Source organism: Panicum virgatum, chromosome 3N (assembly GCF_016808335.1).
Source record: "Panicum virgatum strain AP13 chromosome 3N, P.virgatum_v5, whole genome shotgun sequence".
In the NCBI taxonomy this organism is placed as follows: Eukaryota; Viridiplantae; Streptophyta; class Magnoliopsida; order Poales; family Poaceae; genus Panicum; species Panicum virgatum.
The window spans coordinates 1,316,626-1,337,163 of record NC_053147.1 but is presented as its reverse complement, the minus strand read 5'-3'; the positions used below and the strand labels follow the sequence as shown (position 1 = coordinate 1,337,163).

The following is a 20,538-nucleotide window of genomic DNA, read 5'->3' as shown; positions in this document are numbered from 1 at the left end:
AAGAATACAGGAGGAGCAACTTGGTACTAGTACATGGTGGCTGGAATTTCAGGCGTCCCCTTGTCCGGCTTGGCCGCTGCCCCAGTCAGTCAGTCCACCCGCCCCCCGACCCAACACGAGAAGTGAACCCCTCCTCCCCTCCCAGCTATCGGCGCTCACCATGGACTCCGCGGACAGCACGGCCGCCACCGCCGCGCTCGCGCGCAACGGCGCCGCCGACCCTGCCGCGGCCATCGACGACGACGACGGCGTCCCCGAGGTAGCCGCCTGCATATCGTCGATGATCGACCGCGGCGGCAGCGTCGAGAGCCACCGCCTCTTCCTGGCGCGCCGCACCGCGCTGGAGATGCTCCGCGACCGCGGGTACAGCGTCCCGGAGGACGAGCTCGCCCGCACCCTCCCGGAGTTCCGTGCCTGGTGGGCCGACAAGCCCGAGCTGGAACGCCTCGCCTTCACCACTACACTCGCCTCCGACCCGTCCAACAAGGTGGGGGTTTTTTTTTTCCCCTTCTTCCCATTTTCCCCATGATATCACCGGTATGCTTTCAGTTGTTCCTCCGTTAGGGTTAGTTAGATTCCTGTTCTACTACATCGCAATTTAGACCACATTCTTGTCCTGACTATCAGACCAGGCTTTATACCCATGATTAAGAAACCTCTCACAATTACTCATTAGTGTAGTGGAATCTAATTTGCTGAGATATAAATTGCGAAACTGAAGAAGTTAGGGAGAAAGAGGGGTAACATTTCTTTCATACCCTTTCTCACCGATCGATCCTTCCTTGCTGTTTTGTTGATGTTAGGTGTGATTGTCTGTATGGTCTAGGAATATTATTGTTCTTCTGGTCATGATTGAGGGTTAGCACCATTCTACAAGTAGAATGGTAAAATGCTTAATTTATCGTGTATGTATCTAGACAAGTTCAGTGATTGCATACATAGGTATAGTACGAGTGTTTTTCTCGCTTATCTTCTTCATCCATAAGGTGGTTCTTTACATCAATGGTTCTTGTTCCAGATGAGTAAATAATATATCATAACAATGTGTTTTGCAGGTGAAAGTTGTGTTCTGTCCACCTCAACCTGTCAAAATTGCACTTATCCGGGAGATATATAGCGGAGTCAAAGAAGAGAACTTGTCTAGACTTATTCTGATATTGCAGAGCAGAATAATGTCTAGAGCCAAAGAATCTATTAAAGATATCTTCCCATTTAAAGTTGACACATTCCAGGTTAGGTTGTCTGATATGTTGGTTGCTCTTCACATTTCGTTCAGTTTCTGTAAGTAAAGAAGAACTTTGGACTCTTTTGGTTGTAACTACAATGCTCACACCTTAAGAGTAACAGTAAGTAGCTTATATTGTCCTTCTTTGCAACCAGTAACGGACTAGCTGTACTGGCTACAGTATGTTTTGAATCTGAATTTTCACTATTTGTTCTTCTGCACATCATGATCTTAATGTCTGGTGTCTATTTGCAGCATTGTAACTTTCATCATGTAAAGTTGATATTTTGTTGTTTTATCGTATATTAATATTTGTATCCAAACCAATGTGCTCCTCCAATGGTAGATCACGGAACTACTGGTGAACATTACTAAGCATGTCCTGAAGCCCAAGCATGAAGTATTAACTCCAGAGGAGAAAGCCAAGCTCCTGAAGGAATACAATGTGGTGGATTCACAGGTGCGTTCCTCTATAATTTGATGTTGGAAGTTACTTTATAATCTCTTACTGCTCTGTTGTACTGGCATTGGAATTCATGGCGCTACGAGAATCTTGTAGCCTCCTTTTGTTACATCTTGTGGAATGTAATAATGCGGCCTGGTGCTGGCTGTAGGCTGCTGCTTTCATGATACTTGCTGAGTTACTGTAACACCATAATTGCAGCACTTGATCTTGATCATGGCCATAAGGTGACTGCAATGTCTTAGTGCTTTCTGGATGTCATGATTGAGACTAATAAATTATGAAATTACCAGCTGAGTGTCTTGACTTGGTCACATGGAAATATTGATGATAATTTGGTGAACATGGTCACTTATATTGTACTCACAATGTTGTGTTTATGCATTTTTCATGGCATTGAAACTGACAATCGTCCCATATTTTGTACGCAGAGTACTGTTATCATATATATACAAGAATGCTTGTTTAATTGCAATTGCAATGCCAAATTTGTTTCACTTTCTATTTATATAGGTTCGTATTATATATTGCAGGCTCCTTACATAATGATATGCAAAACAGAAAATAAAATTTTGTTTATAATTGCCTTGGTGATAATGCATTTAATTTGTTTTGGTTAGTGGATCCGTATCATGCCTGAAGTGTAAATTCCCACTTGTCATTAATAAGTTCTGTGTTCCCTTGGATATTTATTTTGATAGAGCTAGCTCGACCTGTTGCAAAGTAATTCCAGGCCACTTTACTGAAAATTGGTGCTTGTATCTTTCAGTTGCCTCGCATGCTGGAGACTGATGCTATTGCTCGCTACCACGGCCTTGGCAAGGGAACTGTTGTTAAAGTTACATATGACAGCGAGCTTACCGGGAACCATGTGACATACAGGTGTATTTTCTGAGGGGTGCTGTGGTTTTCCGTGGATGAAGTTTCTGATAAGCAGTTAGTAAAAATAACTTCTCGGCAGATGATACTGCCCTTCTAGGCCAGTGTAAGCACCCTACTATGTAGGATGAAGTTCTCTGTAAGGTGTCCGTAAAAATTGTCTCGCAACCCCACTAGGCTACTGTATTGTCCTATGTTATACTTGACTCCAGTCTAACACTAATCTTAGAAACAGTAACAAAGCTAATCTGGTTTTGAGTTATCTCAGTCAATTTCAGATGCTTTTTGCAAAGTTGGCGTAAGATGTGTCCAGTGACCTATTAATTAGGCTGTTAGCTCAGCTGTCCTCTGATAACTGTTGCAGAGTCACTTGATTCTATTGAAGAAGTTCATAATATGGTTAACGCCTGTGTTACAAATCAGTAGGCCAAAATCTAAGTAAAATAAAAAACAAGGGACAAAAGGGGGGTTAATTCTCCTATAATCAGTTTGCAGCTAACTGTGCCTTGATCTGTTTTTCTGGGGCAAAACTTCTTCGTTTTCCTCTGCCTTTCTCTTGCGGCTGTTGCTGTTGTTCGTGGGGTTACTGCGTTCGTTGCTGTTGCTGTCGCTTTGCTGGTTCCGTTCCTGGTGGTAGTGCTCCTTGCATCTGCTTTTCAGTATGTGGGGCTTCAGCTTGCTCATGTCTGATAGCCGCACTGGTTTTAGGAAAAACTCATCCGCTCCTTCCTCCAGGCATCTGATTCAGAACATCAAAATCAGAAATGGGTCAGGGATTTCTCTTATGATAATAAAGTATCATATGCAATTAAGAAATGCAAATATAATTTCTTATTTCGTATGTTTTTCTTTCACAATTTTTGTAGATATCATATCTTTTGATTCTTTATGTGACTCAGGGTCCTCTCAAGTTTCTTTACGCTGCTTGTAGTTGTATATCGTGCACCTAGAAATAGAATAAACCCCGGACAAAGACGAGTGGTGCTAGTGAGCTGTCTGCATCAACAAAACCTGTTTCATGGATACGGCAATATGGAAGATCTTCATGATCGATATGCGTATCATCACATATCTTTTTCGTTTATTTTATACCAGAGGTGTCGAGATTATACTTGGACGGTGTGAGCTGTGTCATGTGTGGGGCGGTCCCTCTATTATATAATACATGTGACGCCAAATCATTAAGGATTTTGAGAGATTCCCATGTCCAATTTTGTCCTAGACATATTCATTTCTATGTTTTTTTATGGGTGTTCATTTTTTATGTTTTACGGGTATTGATCATTTCTATGTTTCCGTATAGAAGAAAGGAACTTTAACTCTCCAAAAGTTTTCAAACCATGAAGTAATTTTCTGAGCAAGAGCAGGTCAGCTGTCATCCAGAAACATTTCTCTTAAATGATGAAGTTGTTTTCCTGCTTCTACTCAGACACTCACTAATATTTCTGCACGCTTAACTTGGATTTGTTCTTTCAAAACTCAGGAGATAATCTGAAACAATATTACAAAGATCCATACGAATTATCACCTATTGATCCTTGAAGGAATGTTCTCGGATGACATGATCACCACTGGGATGTCTCTTAGAGATGTTGATTCCTGCTTGAACAAAACAAGCATACATCTTTAGATCCTATTGTCTTCAGTGGACCATACAAGAAACACTAACAGAGAATATGGTAGCTACCTTGATCTTCTTAAGCAGATCATATCCTGTCATGCCAGGCATGCAGTAGTCTGTGATGATCAGATTCACCGCAACCTCCTGATTATCCACAAAACAGTAGCAGAACCGAAACACATCAGAAACCTTTCTTCAGACTAGGAACAACACTGCACATGGTTTACTGATTTGTCGACTCATAGCAGGAAGAGGAAGCCATCTCCTTACCAGCTGGTCTGCGTGAACCGAAACTGGTGGGCTGCTGTCCTCGCCATGGATCCCCAGGAACTCGAGAGCCTTGCTCCCGGAATCGACAGTGGTGACTTGGAAGGAAGAGGTCTTGAGGAGCCTCTCGATGAGCTTCCTGTCCGGGAGGCTGTCATCCACGGCCAGGACATGGAACGGGGTCTCTGTGGCCACCGCCATGGAGGAAACAAGAGAGCTGATCTGAACTCCCTGCTGTGTTCTCTGCTCGTTTTCTTGTACCTGACTAGGAGGATGAGGAGGAGGATGCTACAAGCAGCTGCAGAGAGGAAGAGTTGTAGAGGAGACTGAAAGCAGGGAGGTAGGTCTGTGTGCTTGGCATGAGAGGCTTTGCTTGTCTTTTGAAGGGTGTGGGTGTGGGTGTGGGTGTGGTTGAGCTGGTATATATAAAGAAGAGGCACATGAAGGGATTCCAGGAGATATGATGGAAAGCGAAGGAAGAGAGGAAAGGGGTGTGATGACTAAGAAAGAAATCCCAGCGCATGGAGAAAGCAAGATCCGGGGCGGATTTGCTCCAAATCTTGCCAGGAATTGACTCCATCTCCACAGAAGAATAGAATAGAAGAGAGGGAGAGGGAGAGGGAGAGGGAGAGCACTCGGGCAGGCAGGCAAGAGCATCATGAGCCGGACCGGACCCCCTCTGTATTCTGCTCTTGAAAGGGTCCACCATTTCCTCTTGTTCCCTCACCCTTTTTCTACTGCTGCTATCATATCTGGCTTTATTAATTGGTTCTGAGTTCTTGGTTTGTCGCTTGCTGTGGTGACCTCAAAGGATGAAAGATACGGACGTATAGTATCGGCGATCTGGTGTGTTCTTTCTCTGCAGCAAGTTGTCGTTAGTAAAAAAAATTGAGATCTGCTGCCTGTGAAACCACTTGCTTGTAATCCCAACTCCCAATAGAGTAGAGTATGCTAGGCCTTGTTAGCCAGGGATAACAGAGTTCTGTTCGCGCAACTCACACGGTATGGTGCACTTGCTGCTGCTGCACCGATCTGCAGATGTCTCGCTAAGATAAGATGAGGCCACGCAGATGGTGTCTCGAGTTCTGAATGGGACGTTCGTGCCGATGATTTAGGCGCGCTGAACTGCCGGTACATACCTGAAACTTGGATCAAGGCATTCATCCAAGCTACCAGCTGCCACGGAAGGGATTGCCAGGAAATGGAATCATCGGGTCTGGGGAGTAGCCAGTAGTAATACTACTGTAGTATCCTTCCTTGTTGGTATGGTAATTGGTAGCCCGTTTAGTTAGCAAATTTTTTTGGCAACGTTTGCAACATTAATTAGAAGTATTAAACATAGATTAATTATAAAACTAATTACACGAATAGACGTGAAATCGGGAGACGAATCTATTAAGACTAATTAATTCATCATTAGAGGTTGTTTACTGTAGCACAACATTGTCTAATTATTGTACAATTAGGATCATTAGATTCGTCTTGGGATTTCAGCCGAGATTATGAAATGAGTTTTGTCAGTTATTCACATTCAATACTTCTAATTAGCAGTAGTGGTCAAACGTTCAAAGTTACAGAAGCATATAAAAAATTTTGGGAACTAAAGGACCAAGACACACACACCAACCTACTCCCGCGAGATCCAATCTAATCCAGTCCAGCTGATGAGGACACGATTCACGTGGCTATCGATGCTCGGGGACAGTGGCGAATCCAGCCAACACAATTAGAGGGGGCTCATCTCCCTTGTCATCTTCTTCCTCTCCCTCTCTTCCCTTTAATATCCCCTTCTTCATTATTTCTTCCTAAAAAATTAAGAAGGGCTTAGAGGGGGATCCATTGATTTTGGGAGGTAGGGGGCTTGATCCCTCTAGCCCCTCTTTGGATCCGCTCCTACTCAGAGATTGCAACGAACGACGAGCCTCCCGTCCCTCCCCCTGCAACCCATCGATCGAATCTCCGAGATTGCAAAGACGAGCGACTAGTTGTACTAGTCAAAGAGAATGGCCTTGTTTGGTTTAAGGTGTTAGAAAGTGCTAGAAAATTTTGACCGTTAATTATGATGTTAAATAAAGTAGTTTACAAAACTAACTCTAAAATTCTTGCGCTATAAATTCTGAAGAATCTAATGAGATTTTTAACCAATCTCAGAAAAAATTTTACAAATAAATTTCATTTAACACTTCATGCACGCAGTGCTACCCAAATGGCGAAATGGATACGGGAGAAGAGATCCCGTCGCTTTCGTTTCGACGGAGCCACACCCACTGCTGCTGCTGAACAAGGATTGCGATCGCTTGCTGGGTCGCCCGTCGAATCGATCGAATCCGCCTCGGATCGCCGCGAAAGCGGCGTCTCCCAGCGCGAGCGATACGCTCCGGATTCCGTCCTTGGCTTTCGCTTTCCTGGCAACCGCGGTCTCGTCTTATCCTCAGCCACCTCCTCCTCGACCTCTCGTCAGCCGCGTGGCCAGGCCAGGCACGCGGTTCCTCCACTCCATGCCGGCCATGTGGGAGATCCTGATGAGCAAAGTCATGCATCATCGTGCGCGATTCTGTCTGTATCAATGATGATACAGGCAGACAGTATCTTGCAGCACCGTCCTGTAACTGTAAATGATCGTCGACACGATGCACCCCAACTAATCACAGCATCACTGACAGATCACAGCATAGCCCATACATTCACATTCAGTCTAAGAGCTCAATTTTTTTAATGGCTAATGTACGTAGCTTTATGATCGGTGATTTTTTTTCTTTATTCTTGTTCTCTGCTATATAATAGCGGGCTCATTGTCCTTTTGCCTTCTGCTATTTTTCCAGTTTGGGCCCAACTAGCAATCAATCCTTGGACACCTCCATTAAAAAAAAACTGCAGCAGGAGCAAAGAAAAAGGAGGAGTTGACAGTTGGGCTGCGCCGCTAGGCCCGTTTTCACTCCAGTTGCGGACCGAAGCAGGCCTTAAACTGAAAAAACTGCAAATGGAGCCCAAACATTTTCTTCTCCAGCTCTGGGCCGAACCAAAGGAAGAGAAACGCGGCCCGGTCGTGTTTATGAGCCGAGTTGCTAGAAAGATTATCTCAAAAATAAAAATTGCAAGTGATAGATTCGTAGATTATTCAACACAACACCACCATTTATTTTTGCAGTGCGTGTTTAAATTTTAAAACAAAACTAAAGTGAGTTTTGTTTCTTCTGTTTCCTTCTACTCAAAAATATTCCTCACATTATCATAAAAAAAGATCCGGTTTTCGAAAATACTTATGGAGGTAGGATTTGTATACATGTGTTTATAGAGGTGAGTGTGCGTACTTTGTTAGTGTCTGAGTTGTACTGTATAATCTAAAAAATAGTAATTTCCTTAAAAAATAATAAAAAAGAAACCCTAAGTGGCCCCCTATTGCCCTATTTCTTTTTACTCAAACATTCCTCACCCCTTTTCACCAACATGGCCACACTGCCCCCATACCCTGCCATGCATTCCCTTTTGGACCAAAGCAACAATAACTTTATTATCCAACTCCCAACAACTTAATATTGAACACCAAAATCTCCAATTAAAATAAAATTTTGACAAAAAGAATTGTCAACTATACCTACAAATATACCCCCACAGCACAAACATCCTCCAGCTTTGGGAACTGACTCTTGGGTTGGTGTCAAAGATTCTCTCGCCGTCTCGCCGCAGGCAGCGCAGAGCACTCAATCTCACTTCCCGACACCCGCACGCGCTCCCTCCACTGATCCAGCCATCCACTCCCCAGTCCCCACCCAACCGTAGCCAAACCGCACACGGCCACGCCCATGGACGCGAGTGGGGCGCCGCCGCCGCTCCTCCTGGCCGCGGCTGTGCTGCTCGCCGCCGCGTTGGGATGGCTCCTCGCCGCGCGGTCGTCGAAGCGCGGGTCGGCGCGGCTGCCGCCGGGCAGCACGGGGCTGCCGCTCGTCGGGGAGACGCTGCGCCTCATCTCCGCCTACAAGACCCCCAACCCGGAGCCCTTCATCGACGACCGCGTGGCGCGCCACGGCAGCGGCGTCTTCACCACCCACATCTTCGGCGAGCGCACCGTCTTCTCCGCCGACCCGGCCTTCAACCGCCTCCTCCTCGCCGCCGAGGGCCGCGCCGTCGACTGCAGCTACCCGTCCTCCATCGCCACGCTGCTCGGCCCGCACTCGCTGCTCCTCACCAAGGGCCCCGCGCACAGGCGCCTCCACGCGCTCACGCTCACCCGCCTCGGCCGCCCCGCGTCGCCGCCGCTCCTCGCCCACATCGACCGCCTCATCCTCGCCACCATGCGGGAGTGGGAGCCCGCCGCCACCGTCCGCCTCCTCGACCAGGCCAAAAAGATCACCTTCAACCTCACCGTCAAGCAGCTCGTCAGCATCGACCCCGGGCCGTGGACCGAGAGCGTCCGCCGTGAGTACGTCAAGCTCATCGACGGCTTCTTCTCCATCCCGTTCCCCTTCGCCCACCTCCTCCCTTTCACCACCTACGGCCAGGCCCTCAAGGTGCTCGCACGTTTGCCTTTCGTTCCCCCGATCTGTTCTATCCGCTACACATTGCATCTCCTCTCAAGTGTGAATGATTGTTGGTTCGATTCAGGCGAGGAAGAAGGTGGCCGGGGCTCTGCGGGAGGTGATAAGGAAGAGGATGGACGACAAGGTGCAAAATGGTGCCGCGAATGGGAAGGAGGATGACAAGATTGAGAAGAAGGACATGGTGGAGGAGCTTCTTGGAGCAGAGGGTGGGAGCTTCTCCGAGGAGGAAATGGTGGATTTCTGCCTCTCTCTGCTGGTGGCTGGCTACGAGACGACGTCCGTGCTCATGACGCTTGCTGTCAAGTTCCTCACCGAGACACCCACTGCGCTGGCGCAGCTCAGGGTATGCATCGTCAGAAATTTGCTTGGAAATTATCAATTCTTTGTTGGAATGTTAGGTGGTAAGCACAATCCTGGTGCACGTGTGGTGGTAGGTACTGTCAACAGTCAAATTAGTTTGGACATTGGGTTAGATTAATACGTCAACTGATTTCATAATATGTTATAATAATCGAGGGTTAGATTAACTTAATCTGTCATAGTCACCTCCTGTAGTCTTGTCCAACAGAAAATCTGCTCCCGCCGGCTTGTGTTTGAGGTCGAAATCTAGTGCAGGTTTTTAAATTCGGATAACATACAGTTTGTTCACTTAATGTTACTGTCCAATTTGTTTGATTCTATATGATGAAATCCTGCAATAGGCACTGATGTGATGTTGCCTATTCTCTTATCATGTTGTCTAGACCCTAGAGTGAATCTGCTATGAACGCAACTCCAACTGATTTCTTCCTGGAACATTTTTCTTGTTTGTGCATAGTAAAGATAAAGGTGCCTTATTCCTTCCCATTTATGTACTTGGAAGTGTGCCAACGTTATCCAACCGAACGGTCGAAAGTGAGAATTGTAGCAACATCATAATGGGACCGGATAGGAAGTTTGAGCCACCTAGTGAAAGACTGAAACCTTTGTTTTCAGTATTTGAAGTTACATAATTGTACCTCGTGGTCCAGACGTTATTCTGCTGCACAACATGTGAGTTTGATTCCAGATATTTTCTGAATTTACAGGAAGAGCATGAAAATATCAGAGACATTAAAGGAAAAAACCAACCTCTGGAATGGAGCGATTACAAGTCGATGCCACTTACACAATGTGTAATATTTTTGTAGCCTTTTTTTTGAATTTTTTTTATTGATATACCATGCCAAAGCAAAATGCTGTCTAGCAGTTTAATTTTTTCAAATTGCACTACATCATTTAAAATGAACATTTGAGCTCAGTTGTATATTTTACATTTTGCAGGTGATAAATGAAACATTGCGTGTTGCTAACTTAATTAGTGGGGTATTCAGGCGTGCAAACACTGATATTCATTTTAAAGGTACTCCAATAGAAACTATCATCAAATTTCCCAATATTTAACCGAGGATGTTCATTCATTTGTAACGTTCTGTTTTGTTCATCAGACTACATTATCCCAAAGGGCTGCAAAATATTTGCTTCATTCCGAGCTGTGCACCTTAATACTGAACACTACGAGAATGCTCGGACCTTTGATCCTTGGAGATGGCAGGTACTTGTACTTACCTTAGATTGCTTTTGTTCTGCTTATTTTCTGCTATGTGTTACGTACTGGCTTATAAAAGTAAAATGACTTCTCTAAGAAACATATTCAAACCAATTTGTGGTTGCAATTGTGCAGAGTAAGAATAAACTTCAGAATGCGGAAGGGGCCAGCTTGTTTACTCCCTTTGGTGGCGGACCTCGTCTGTGCCCAGGCTATGAGCTTGCCCGAGTTGTTGTTTCTGTTTTTCTCCATCATCTTGTAACGCGCTTTAGGTAAGGCATCCTTATCTAATAAGTTTCTACACTGTTTTTGGAGCCATAGGATGCTGATAATCATATGCTGAAACATCAATCTATCTGCCTCTTGCCTACTGGACGCCACTTTGATTGAACTGTGCGCTCATGAATCTGCAGCTGGGAAGAAGCTGAGGAAGATAGGATTGTCTTCTTCCCCACCACCCGAACTCTCAAAGGATACCCCATCAATCTCCGGCGGCGACCAGATTCTGTTTTCTGACCTCGCATTAGGTTCCAGTTACGCCTATGGAGTTATGGTCAAAGTAAGAGTAATTAAGTACATATACTAAAGGGCCAAGAAACAGCGCAACCTCATGAGTCGTGACTCACGTGGGGCCGTGCACTGTTCATGCCTAAAGGGTCCAAACGGCGCGGCCCACTGTTCATGCGGGTCCCATATACTATTCAGGCGGGGCCCACGTGGCCCACGTACTATTCAGGCGGGGCCCGCGTGGGACCCATGTACTATTCAGGCGGGCCCATGTGGGGCCATGATTCTATAAAGTTAGTCTTTTTATCTTAAAAAAATATTTTTCCTTCTATTATTTGACAATACAAAATATATTTAACTACTTCCTACATACAAAAATAATAACTAAACTTCGTATACTACATTTACATGTGGTAGTTGTACTACTTCTTGGGTTTTGATTTCCCTCCGTAAACCCACAAAATATAATTAAACTGTTCATTCAATTCTAATCTTATTTTTTTTCCTACTAAAGTAATTAAACTATGCCTACTGACACAAAAAATTCCTAAGGAAAAATTACATGTACCTCTATACTACAATGCTTGAGATTGGCGTGCTCTCAAACACAAAACTACTATGCCGCTTTACTGTAATTTTTAGATCTAACTCAATACATCGATACGATGTTGCTTCGAACATAATAACGGATAATATCTTTCTATTAATATTTTATGTCCACGTTTTTTATATAGGCACGCGTAGCGCGCCAACCTGACTAGTTTTACCCAATGCATCACTGAACACGGAGCCTGTCGCTTCGATGCTGAAGTGTTTCAGTGCTCTGCATTAAACTTTGAGCACCATTTCTTTGATATTTAGGCCCTGTATAGTTCACTTTACATGTAAACACAAAATTTTTTTGCGAAGGAATCTTGCCAATTTGAAGTACTAATTAAGTACATATACTAAAGGGCCAAGAAACAGCGCAACCTCATGAGTCGTGGCCCCACTTGGGGCCGTGCACTGTTCATGCCTAAAGGGCCAAGAAACGGCGCAACCTCATGAGTCGTGGCCCCCACATGGGGCCGTGCACTATTCATGCGGGTCCCATATACTATTCAGGCGGGCCCACGTGGCCCACGTACTATTCAGGCGGGACCCACGTGGGACCCATGTACTATTCAGGCGGGACCCATGTGGGCCCATGATTCTATAAAGTTAGTCTCTTTATCTTAAAAAAAATTTTCCTTCCATTATTTGACAATACAAAATATATTTAACTACTTCCTACATACAAAAATAATAACTAAACTTCGTATACTACATTTACATGTGGTAGTTGTACTACTTCTTGGGTTTTGATTTCCCTCCGTAAACCCACAAAATATAATTAAACTGTTCATTCAATTCTAATCTTACTTTTTTTCCTACTAAAGTAATTAAACTATGCCTACTGACACAAAAAAAAATTCCTAAGGAAAAATTACATGTACCTCTATACTACAATGCTTGAGATTGGCGTGCTCTCAAACACAAAACTACTATGCCGCTTTACTGTAATTTTTAGATCTAACTCAATACATCGATACGATGTTGCTTCGAACATAGTAACGGATAATATCTTTCTATTAATATTTTATGTCCACGTTTTTTGTATAGGCGCGCGTAGCGCGCCAACCTGACTAGTCATAGATAAGAAAAGTATCCCCAGTAGTTAGTAGAATTTTCTTCCTTTTTTTTAGTCCCTTTTATCTGTAACTTGGTATAAACAGCAGTCGGCAAACTCTGTTTTGCTTGTAAAATGACCCAAAAACTGCTATGCAATGCGTACTGGTTACAGGTAACATTTTGCCGTGCATTATTTGGGTATCCTAAGATCTTGCTAGTCGTTTATATCGCTGTCCTAATAATTCACAAATGATGTGATGATTGTGTACGATTTGGTGGGCAAGATGCTATTCTATCAGTAAATTATTGGCAAATGGGAGAGAGGTCGCTTAGATTTGTAGCGATCTTTGTCAAGCACATCAGGATCATGAACCTGTTGTGTTATATTAGTCCATAGACACTTCTGTATCTGTCAGTTGCCCAGTACCCAGGAGATACAGTGCAGATCCACTAGCGTGTGCTCTGTTCGAGTATCAGTGCATTCATCTATTGCTAGTAGTAAATGCTGCTCCAAAACTGTTGCATCGCAGTAGCCTGTGCATGAGCCTACAGTGTGCGATCAGAAGTTCAGAACAAAAACTGTATACATTGAAAAGAGCTGCCTGCGCAGAATCAGTAATCCACCACACATCCTGATGAACATGGCATGCCGTTGCACGCTTGAAGTTGAAGGCATTGCCCAAGCTGCCCAGCAAACAAACAGTGGTGGCAGCAGGAACAGAAAAAAGATGAAGGATCATCGAGCGAGTCACGCATCGACAGGGACCCCTTCGCCAACCTGCTGTGCTGTTGCAGCCGGAGATTGTACGTACGTGTGCACGGGCGCTGGGTCACGATCTGCTGATCTGCCCCCATCACCGGCGTACGTGATGGTACAGTGACGCAGGTTCAGATCCCCAGATCTTGAAACGAGAGGCGGCATGGGCCATGGCCATGGGGGCTCGCCGCTCGTGCACGCCGCCCCCTTTTCGGTGTGGTCGCCTGTTAGGCTGTCGCGGTCGCGAAAGGGAGGGCACCGTCGTGCCGGAGCAATCATGCAGCCGATCTCCCCGCCATGTTCGGCCGGCCGGCCGGCGATCTGCTAGCTTTCAGGGGAGATCGATCGAGGAGGATGCTGCGTGAAGATGAAGGCATTGCATGCATCATGTGTCCATGCAGTGAGCCAGTGATCACAGCATTGTTGTGCCATGACACCAAGCTAATCAAACGAATGGACCGTGGCAAAAAGGGTTGGGCCCGGCGGCCAGCTTCTGATGAAATCATTGTGTTGTGTACCACCTGTGGAGTGTGGATGCACCATGCATGTTCCCGGGGATCCACTTTGCTGCACAATACAGTGCGCAATGGCTGCTCCTCATCCACATCCACATCCACATGCATAGCTAACTACTTGATCCATCACGTAACATGCGCGTTCATGATTGCCAATCGTCGCAACTCTGCTGTCTCGTGGTGCATGCCGACATGAAGCTCCAAACAACCTACTGCACAGTCCGTCGTCAACCCTGTGTCAGGTTCAGACAGGAGTCGATGACAATGACAACAGTCAAATCAAGCATCTATATTTCAACCTTGTGTCAGATTCAGAGATTCAGATTCAGAAAGCGTGTCCACAATGCACACAATGGGTGTGTTTAGATACACGAAATTTTGGGAGAAAATGTCATATCGGATTCCTCTAGCACACTGTAGTACTTTTCGTTTGTTTGTGGTAAATATTGTCATACCATGATCTAACTAGGCTCAAAAGATTTGTCTCGCAACGTACATCAAAACTATGCAATTAGTTTTTTTATTTAACTACATTTAGTACTCCATGCATTGGTCATTTGTTATATTTAATGTTTCGATGTGATAGAGATGTGATGGAAAGTTTGGAAAGTTTGTGGAAACTGAACATAGCCAATGAGACTAGGGCCCTGTTTAGTTCCCTTCAAAATTCCAAAACTTTACAAGATTCCCCATCACATCGAATGTTTCAACGCATGCATGAAGTATTAAATGTAGCTAAATAAAATAACTAATTACACAGTTAGATTGTAATTTGCGAGACGAATCTTTTGAGCCTAGTTAACCCATGACGGGACAATAATTATCAAATACAAACGAAAGTGCTACAGTGTTTTACACCCAAATCTTTACGCAACTAAACAAGGCCTAGCAGATAATCGCATACAACTATGATCACAGGCTACAACTTTCAACTGAAAGCACCAGCACCGCCGCAAAGCGCTCGTACCGTCGTACGTATCACAGCGAGCAAGGAATCAAATCTACACACTTTTGAATCAGCTAAGTCATCTACTAGTAGTCTTACAAGTAATCATGCGTGCATGGCGCGGATACTCGTCAGATGCAAACGTTGCATTGTGCCACGGACACGACCGTCATCATCTCAGGCGCGCCGCCTGTTGGTGTTGGGTGGCGGCCGGCGGCGTCCTCCTCCGCCTGGGTGGGCATCCTGAAGCGGCAGAGCGGGCAGAAGCTGCTGGCGGAGAGCCACTCCACGTCCACGATGCACTCCCCGTGGAACGTCTGCGCGCACGGCCTCGTATCCCTCATTCCCTCCAGGCACACCGCGCACGCAGCAGGTATCCTCGCCATTGCCGCCCGCGGTCACCGTCGTCTCCGCCAGGCCCGCGACGGCGCTGGCCGCGGCCGGCACGCTGCCGAACCGGACGCTCGCGAACCTCGCACGCCGTGAAAGAAGCGTGGGGCGAGTCGTCGACGCGTCCACGCTGCGATCTCTCCTTCATGAACGTCTTATGACAGAGGCAGCCCCAGAGAGCACCATCAGCTTCAATAATGGCGAGGACTGGATGAGCCGAAGAGATTGAAACTGCACTGCTAGAAGCCTAGAACGGTGGCTAGTGCCACAGGCAGGTTCCCCGATGGCGACGGCGGTGCGGCCGGACACGGTGAGGACGCAGCTATGGCAGTGAGCAGGCTCTGCCGTGCAGAGCACACGTGGCTGCACCTCCCGTTCTGTGCATGAGCTCCATCTGGAGGCTGGCACCGGCAGGGCTCGCCGGCGCCACTCGTGGCCGTCTCGTCGCAGGGATGGTGAAGGAAGGAAAAACGATGTGAAATAGGAGGAGGTTTCCGAATTATCTCAGCCGCAGGATCCTGATCGAATGCACCAGAAGGACCTCAGGGGTGGACGGTATTTGGCGTCCGCTCCTGGGAATATTTGACGGTCGCCTCCGCAGCTTGCCGGAGCGCCGCCGCGTCTCGGTCATCCACTTTGCCTCTTGAGAGCTCCCCGCCGCTGCTAAAGCATGCATCCACCATGGTCTCCGTTCCCTTGGTTCTGCTGGTCTGAGTGTCTGCGCCGCCACCCCTCGCCGCGGCGCGCCTGCCGACGGGCGTTCGCGCGTGGCGCTCAGTGCCATCGTGGGGTCGGCGTCGTTCTCCGCAGCGGAGGGTTCCGTTTAGGAGCGCCCATGGTCTCCGTCTAGGTGGCGGCTGAGGTGGTGGTTAGTGCCACGGGCTTGTCGGAAATGGAGATGGTGGCGCTGGCGGAGGACATGGCGATGATTGTTTGAGCGTCCGATGCTGCTGTGGCAGGGAGCGGCGAGCAGTAGCCGGCCGGTCATCATGGCGGTGCGCAGCCGGCAGTCCGTGCAAGGAACTCGTGTCTTTTGAGCAAGCATCTTGGATTCTTGGCAGCCAAGAGCTCATGTTTCTCCTCAACGATTCACAGGAGCCGCCATTCAGTCGGCGTCTGACAGCCGATTCTCAATTTTGCCAGGCCATGCATTCAGGCCAGTTCCTTCTTATTCAGTCTCCACCGCTCACATCCATGCTTGGCTGAATTTTTCCTGATTGCTGAGCTACTGAGGTACAACAAGCTAACCACACAAGCATTATTAGATGAAGGAACCACTCAACGACTCAAGCAACACTCAACAAATGGGCGACAAAAGCAGGGATGCAGCTTTCAAATCTGTAGGTACCACTCGATCGACCAGCTGTTCTGCTTCGAAGACAGATCTCACGTTACATAGCATTACACATTGTAGGGTCTTACAAACTAAGATCACAGGCTACAACTTTCAACTGAAAGCATCAGCACCGCTGTAGGCGGTCGAATCAACAAGCACGGAATCTAATCAACACACTTTTGCATCATCAACTAGCTAAGTCATCTAGTAGTCTTAATAATACAAGAAATCACGCGTGCATGTCACAGATACTCGTCATCAGATGCAAACCAACATGGCATTGTGCCACTGACACGACCGTCATCATCTATCCCAGGCTTGCCGCCTGTTGGTGTTGGCCGGCGGCGTCCTCCTCCGCCTGTGTAGGCAGCTTGAAGCGGCAGAGCGGGCAGAAGCGGCTGACCGAGAGCCACTCCACGATGCACTCCCCGTGGAACGCGGGCGCGCACGGCATCGTCCTCAGCGCGTCGCCGGCCTGGTACCCCTCCAGGCACACCGCGCAGCAGGTCTCCTCGCCGTCCCCCATCTCCTCCCCTCCCGCCCCCACCGTCGTCTCCGGCAGGCCCTCCACGGCGCTGGCCGCGGCCGGCACGCCGCCGAACCGGCCGCTCGGGAACCACGCGGAGAAAGAAGCGGGCTCCGCGTCGTCGCCGTCGAAGTTCACGCTGGGCGTGGCTGCCATCGTTACGTCGTAAAACTCGTGGGGCGCGGTGTGCATGCGGATGCGGCGGGGTCCTCCTCCTGTCGCCGCCGCCGGCGCGGCGCTAGCCGGCCGCCTCTCGTGGTACATCTGGTGCGGCATCAGAAAACCTCCCGCCGCACGCGCCACCTCCATCTGCGTGCGTGGCTACGTGCACGGTGCGCGCCCCTGCTCGTGCTCCGACGGGCCGGTGGACAAGCGATCAAGAAGAGATGCAGGGGGGCCGAGAGGCAGTCGAGATGCGGAGGGCGTCGGCCATCGGGGATCCAATATTTAGGAGTTTTACCGAATCGAACACTTCCGAGTCCGAGATGCGGTTGATGACGTGGGAATTGGGAAACTCGGACCAGGGTCCGACACTCCGACTCGGAATCAAGCCGAGGTGGAGGAGGAGTGCGCTGCGGCGGCGAGCTCAGGCACCGGCAGGCCGGAGGGCCGGAGGCGCCGCTCTCCCGCGTTTCAGATGCATCGTTGTTCAGCTGAACTGAGTGTGTGTGATCGCGCTCTCTCCTCCATGAACAGAGACGGCGACGGCGTGCCCCGGACACAGCAACGACGGCCCCGACGCAGCTATGAGCAAGCGCTGCCGACTGCCGTGCAGAGGACTCGTGGCTGCTCCGTCGAGCATCCCGTTTCTGTGGATGCGCGCCATCTCGAGCCTGGCACCGGCGGCGCAACGGGCTCGCTGGCGCCACGCGTGGCCGTCCTGTCGCCGGGATGGCGAGGGAAGGGGAAAGGATGTAAAATACGAGGATATTTCCGAATTATCTCAGCCGCACAATCCTGATCGAACGCACAGGAGGGGCCCCGGGGTGGACGGTATTTGAAATACCGTCCGCCCCGGGGTGGACGGAACAACCGTCCGGCGTCCGGCCCCTGCGTCGCCTTCCGAGCTTGCCGGAGCGCCGCCGCGTCTCGATCATCCACTCTGCCTCCTTGAGAGCTCTCCGCCGCTGCTCCATCATGCGTCCACCATGGTCGGCTCGCCGTCCCCTTAGCTCTGCTACGCTGAGTGTCGGCACGCGCGCGCGCGGCGCGCCACCCCTGGCTGCGGCGCTTCTGCCGACGGGCGTTCGTGCTCAGTGCCGTCTTGGGGTCAGCGGCTGAGGAGGCCTTGGCAAACTCTCATCCATGGCAATGTCATGTCGCAGCAGTGGCGTTCGTCCCGTCCTCAACCCGTTCCGGCTTCAGCTTGCAGCGCGAAGCGGCAGAGCGGGCAGAGGCGGCTGACCCGGAGCCACTCGAAGATGCAGCGCTCGTGGAAGCCGTGCGCGCAGGGCATGGTCCTCAGCGTGTCGCCGGCCTCGTAAGCTTCCAGGCACACCGCGCACTCTCCCCCCTCGCCCGCCGTCGTCTCCGGCAGAGCGGCGATGGCCTCGCCCGAGGCGGGGACGCCGCCGTTCCTGTAGTCACCACCGCCCGCCACGGGCTCGCCGTCGACGTACCACGTCACGACACCGTCCAGCTGGATCCTCTCCACCACGTGGGTGTACGAGGCGGCGGCGTCCCGGCGGATCAGGAACGTCGTTAAGCGACGCGAGTGCATCTGGAGGTGGTAAAACTCCGGCACGTCGCCGCCATACGGAGACGGCTCTGTCGACGACGATGGTTCTGCCCCGGCCACCACGGGCTCCCGCGGAAGCGTCTGCTGGTTGGCGTCTGCGTCGGCGGCGCTGTCCCCTTCCATGAGATGTGCTGCCGCCCGGCCCTAGGGACAATCTCGCCAAGATGATGTGGCTTTTGCTTCTGCCGTGAAGTAAGTACGTAGGAGGAGAGGGATCAGGGATGGCGCTGCTTTTATAATTTGTAAGACACCTCGGCTGCCATGTTCTCAAGCCAGAATCCGAGTCGATGTTCCACGATTTTGCACAGTCGGAATCGGATTGCATGCATGATGAAGTGACTTGCGTAGAGTCATTGCCCCTGCCAAGAATCAGCTTGCCCAACGAACTACTATTCATCGCCTCACTAGGAGAGGAGCTTTTTTTTTTAGATTGACGAAAAATCTGGCCTCGAACAATCACGAGTGAATGCGAAAGTCTGCAGCCTACAAAAAGAATCACATCTGCAGAAACAAACTAAAACAAACAAACAAACTTGCAGCGCCCAACTACCTATCATCCAACACACCAAAGCTGATAAAACCAGCTAACAGAAGAACTAGTATTCAATTCGCCTTCTAAAATTCCAACCACTTCTTGCGGAAAACTCCAGCATCACCTCCTCCAGGCGTCTGCAATTCTTCTTTAGAAAAGTTCTCGCTTCCTTTTTCAGAGAGCTGAGACCAAAGTCTTGCCCAAGATGTCCCTCTGAAAAGCACCTGTGAGGCTCTGTTTAGTTCCCAAAAATTTTCCTACAGTACCGGTGAGTAGCAAAAATGAAAAAAATACCGGTATGGTATCATTATTTTTATTTTTTTACGCAAATTTAATTAATTTATAAAATAAAAAATGTCCGATAAATACAAAATTTCCGAAATTTCGTATTTATCGGCATGTGCCGAAATTTTTTCTCTAACGGTAAAGAAAACCCTAGTACCAATCACATCGAATCTTCAAACACATGCATAGAGTATTAAATGCATTCGGAAAAAAATAACTAATTACACAGTTCAACTGTAAATGATGAGATGAATCTTTTAAGACTAATTAATCCATGATTCGACATTAATTGTCAAATAACAACGAAAATGCTACAGCACCCAAACTCAAAAATTTTCACGAACTAAACACATGCTAAGTAAGAATTAGGAAATCTTTGGTTGAAAACTGCATCGTTTCGTGTTAGCCAAATAGCCCAGCACAAAGCAACAGCTCCAACTAATAACATTTTTCTGATATTTTTGGGGAATCCATCCAACCACCGTCCAAACAAGGAGAGGAGCTGATCCATTTGTATTAGCTCGTCAAGGTGAAGATCGATAGATTACAGGTGCTGCACTGCAATAAGCAACTGAATAACAGGGGGCAACATCCGAGAGAAGCTACGATGCCGTTGCCATGGTGGTCAGATACATAGCACGTAGTCATGGTGGGGCACCATTAAAGTTAAAACTATATCCATCAACATAATAAATCGCTAAGACTCGAACGTGACGTCTTCGTCGTCGTCGCCGCCGCTCTCCTCCTCGTCATCGTCCTCGTCGTCCACCTCTGGTTCCACCCAGGGTTCACCAAA

General features: G+C 48.2%; 5 protein-coding genes across 6 annotated transcripts; 2 read left to right on the top strand and 3 right to left on the bottom strand.

Annotated features, from left to right (window-relative positions):
- Nucleotides 1-61: 61 nt before the first annotated feature.
- LOC120663536 (DNA-directed RNA polymerase V subunit 5A-like) lies at nucleotides 62-2,839 on the top strand. The gene is made up of 4 exons (XM_039942386.1): nucleotides 62-487; nucleotides 1,056-1,232; nucleotides 1,572-1,685; nucleotides 2,458-2,839. The coding sequence occupies exons 1-4, from the start codon at nucleotides 161-163 to the stop codon at nucleotides 2,581-2,583; spliced, it is 744 nt and encodes a 247-aa protein (XP_039798320.1). The 5' UTR covers nucleotides 62-160; the 3' UTR covers nucleotides 2,584-2,839.
- Nucleotides 2,840-2,914: 75 nt separating this feature from the next.
- On the bottom strand, nucleotides 2,915-5,015 carry LOC120663535 (two-component response regulator ORR9-like). Its single transcript, XM_039942385.1, has 4 exons — nucleotides 4,459-5,015; nucleotides 4,255-4,332; nucleotides 4,096-4,166; nucleotides 2,915-3,306 (listed from the first exon to the last, which is right to left on the bottom strand). The coding sequence occupies exons 1-4, from the start codon at nucleotides 4,654-4,656 to the stop codon at nucleotides 3,063-3,065; spliced, it is 591 nt and encodes a 196-aa protein (XP_039798319.1). The 5' UTR covers nucleotides 4,657-5,015; the 3' UTR covers nucleotides 2,915-3,062.
- Nucleotides 5,016-8,083: 3,068 nt separating this feature from the next.
- On the top strand, nucleotides 8,084-12,924 carry LOC120663533 (cytochrome P450 90A4-like). Of its 2 annotated transcripts, XR_005670529.1 has the most exons (8): nucleotides 8,084-8,963; nucleotides 9,058-9,336; nucleotides 10,061-10,147; nucleotides 10,296-10,374; nucleotides 10,460-10,566; nucleotides 10,696-10,832; nucleotides 10,974-11,129; nucleotides 12,736-12,924. XR_005670529.1 is itself a non-coding variant. In XM_039942383.1 (7 exons), the coding sequence occupies exons 1-7, from the start codon at nucleotides 8,259-8,261 to the stop codon at nucleotides 11,074-11,076; spliced, it is 1,497 nt and encodes a 498-aa protein (XP_039798317.1). In that variant the 5' UTR covers nucleotides 8,084-8,258; the 3' UTR covers nucleotides 11,077-11,373. The 2 variants fall into 2 exon arrangements, 1 of the variants encoding a protein (XP_039798317.1); XM_039942383.1 differs by lacking the exon at nucleotides 12,736-12,924 and having other exon boundaries at nucleotides 10,974-11,373.
- A 4,044-nt stretch (nucleotides 12,925-16,968) lies between these two features.
- On the bottom strand, nucleotides 16,969-17,496 carry LOC120666749 (RING finger protein 44-like). The gene has a single exon (XM_039946672.1). The coding sequence runs from the start codon at nucleotides 17,494-17,496 to the stop codon at nucleotides 16,969-16,971; it is 528 nt and encodes a 175-aa protein (XP_039802606.1).
- A 1,036-nt stretch (nucleotides 17,497-18,532) lies between these two features.
- LOC120666747 (E3 ubiquitin-protein ligase SIRP1-like) lies at nucleotides 18,533-19,048 on the bottom strand. The gene has a single exon (XM_039946671.1). It carries the CDS (start codon nucleotides 19,046-19,048, stop codon nucleotides 18,533-18,535), a length of 516 nt encoding a protein of 171 aa, XP_039802605.1.
- Nucleotides 19,049-20,538: the final 1,490 nt, after the last annotated feature.

Excerpts from the sequence above, each read along its gene's own strand:
- LOC120663535 (XM_039942385.1), bottom strand. The coding sequence starts at position 4,656 with ATGGCGGTGGCCACAGAGACCCCGTTCCATGTCCTGGCCGTGGATGAC. Across the intron at positions 4,333-4,458 it reads CGGTTCACGCAGACCAGCTG|GAGGTTGCGGTGAATCTGAT; the intron begins GTAAGGAGATGG and ends GTGGATAATCAG. Across the intron at positions 4,167-4,254 it reads ATCTGCTTAAGAAGATCAAG|GAATCAACATCTCTAAGAGA; the intron begins GTAGCTACCATA and ends TTGTTCAAGCAG.
- LOC120663533 (XM_039942383.1), top strand. The coding sequence starts at position 8,259 with ATGGACGCGAGTGGGGCGCCGCCGCCGCTCCTCCTGGCCGCGGCTGTG. Across the intron at positions 10,567-10,695 it reads TTGATCCTTGGAGATGGCAG|AGTAAGAATAAACTTCAGAA; the intron begins GTACTTGTACTT and ends GCAATTGTGCAG. Across the intron at positions 10,833-10,973 it reads CATCTTGTAACGCGCTTTAG|CTGGGAAGAAGCTGAGGAAG; the intron begins GTAAGGCATCCT and ends ATGAATCTGCAG.
- LOC120663536 (XM_039942386.1), top strand. The coding sequence starts at position 161 with ATGGACTCCGCGGACAGCACGGCCGCCACCGCCGCGCTCGCGCGCAAC. Across the intron at positions 488-1,055 it reads CCTCCGACCCGTCCAACAAG|GTGAAAGTTGTGTTCTGTCC; the intron begins GTGGGGGTTTTT and ends TGTGTTTTGCAG. Across the intron at positions 1,686-2,457 it reads ACAATGTGGTGGATTCACAG|TTGCCTCGCATGCTGGAGAC; the intron begins GTGCGTTCCTCT and ends TGTATCTTTCAG.
- LOC120666749 (XM_039946672.1), bottom strand. The coding sequence starts at position 17,496 with ATGGAGGTGGCGCGTGCGGCGGGAGGTTTTCTGATGCCGCACCAGATG.
- LOC120666747 (XM_039946671.1), bottom strand. The coding sequence starts at position 19,048 with ATGGAAGGGGACAGCGCCGCCGACGCAGACGCCAACCAGCAGACGCTT.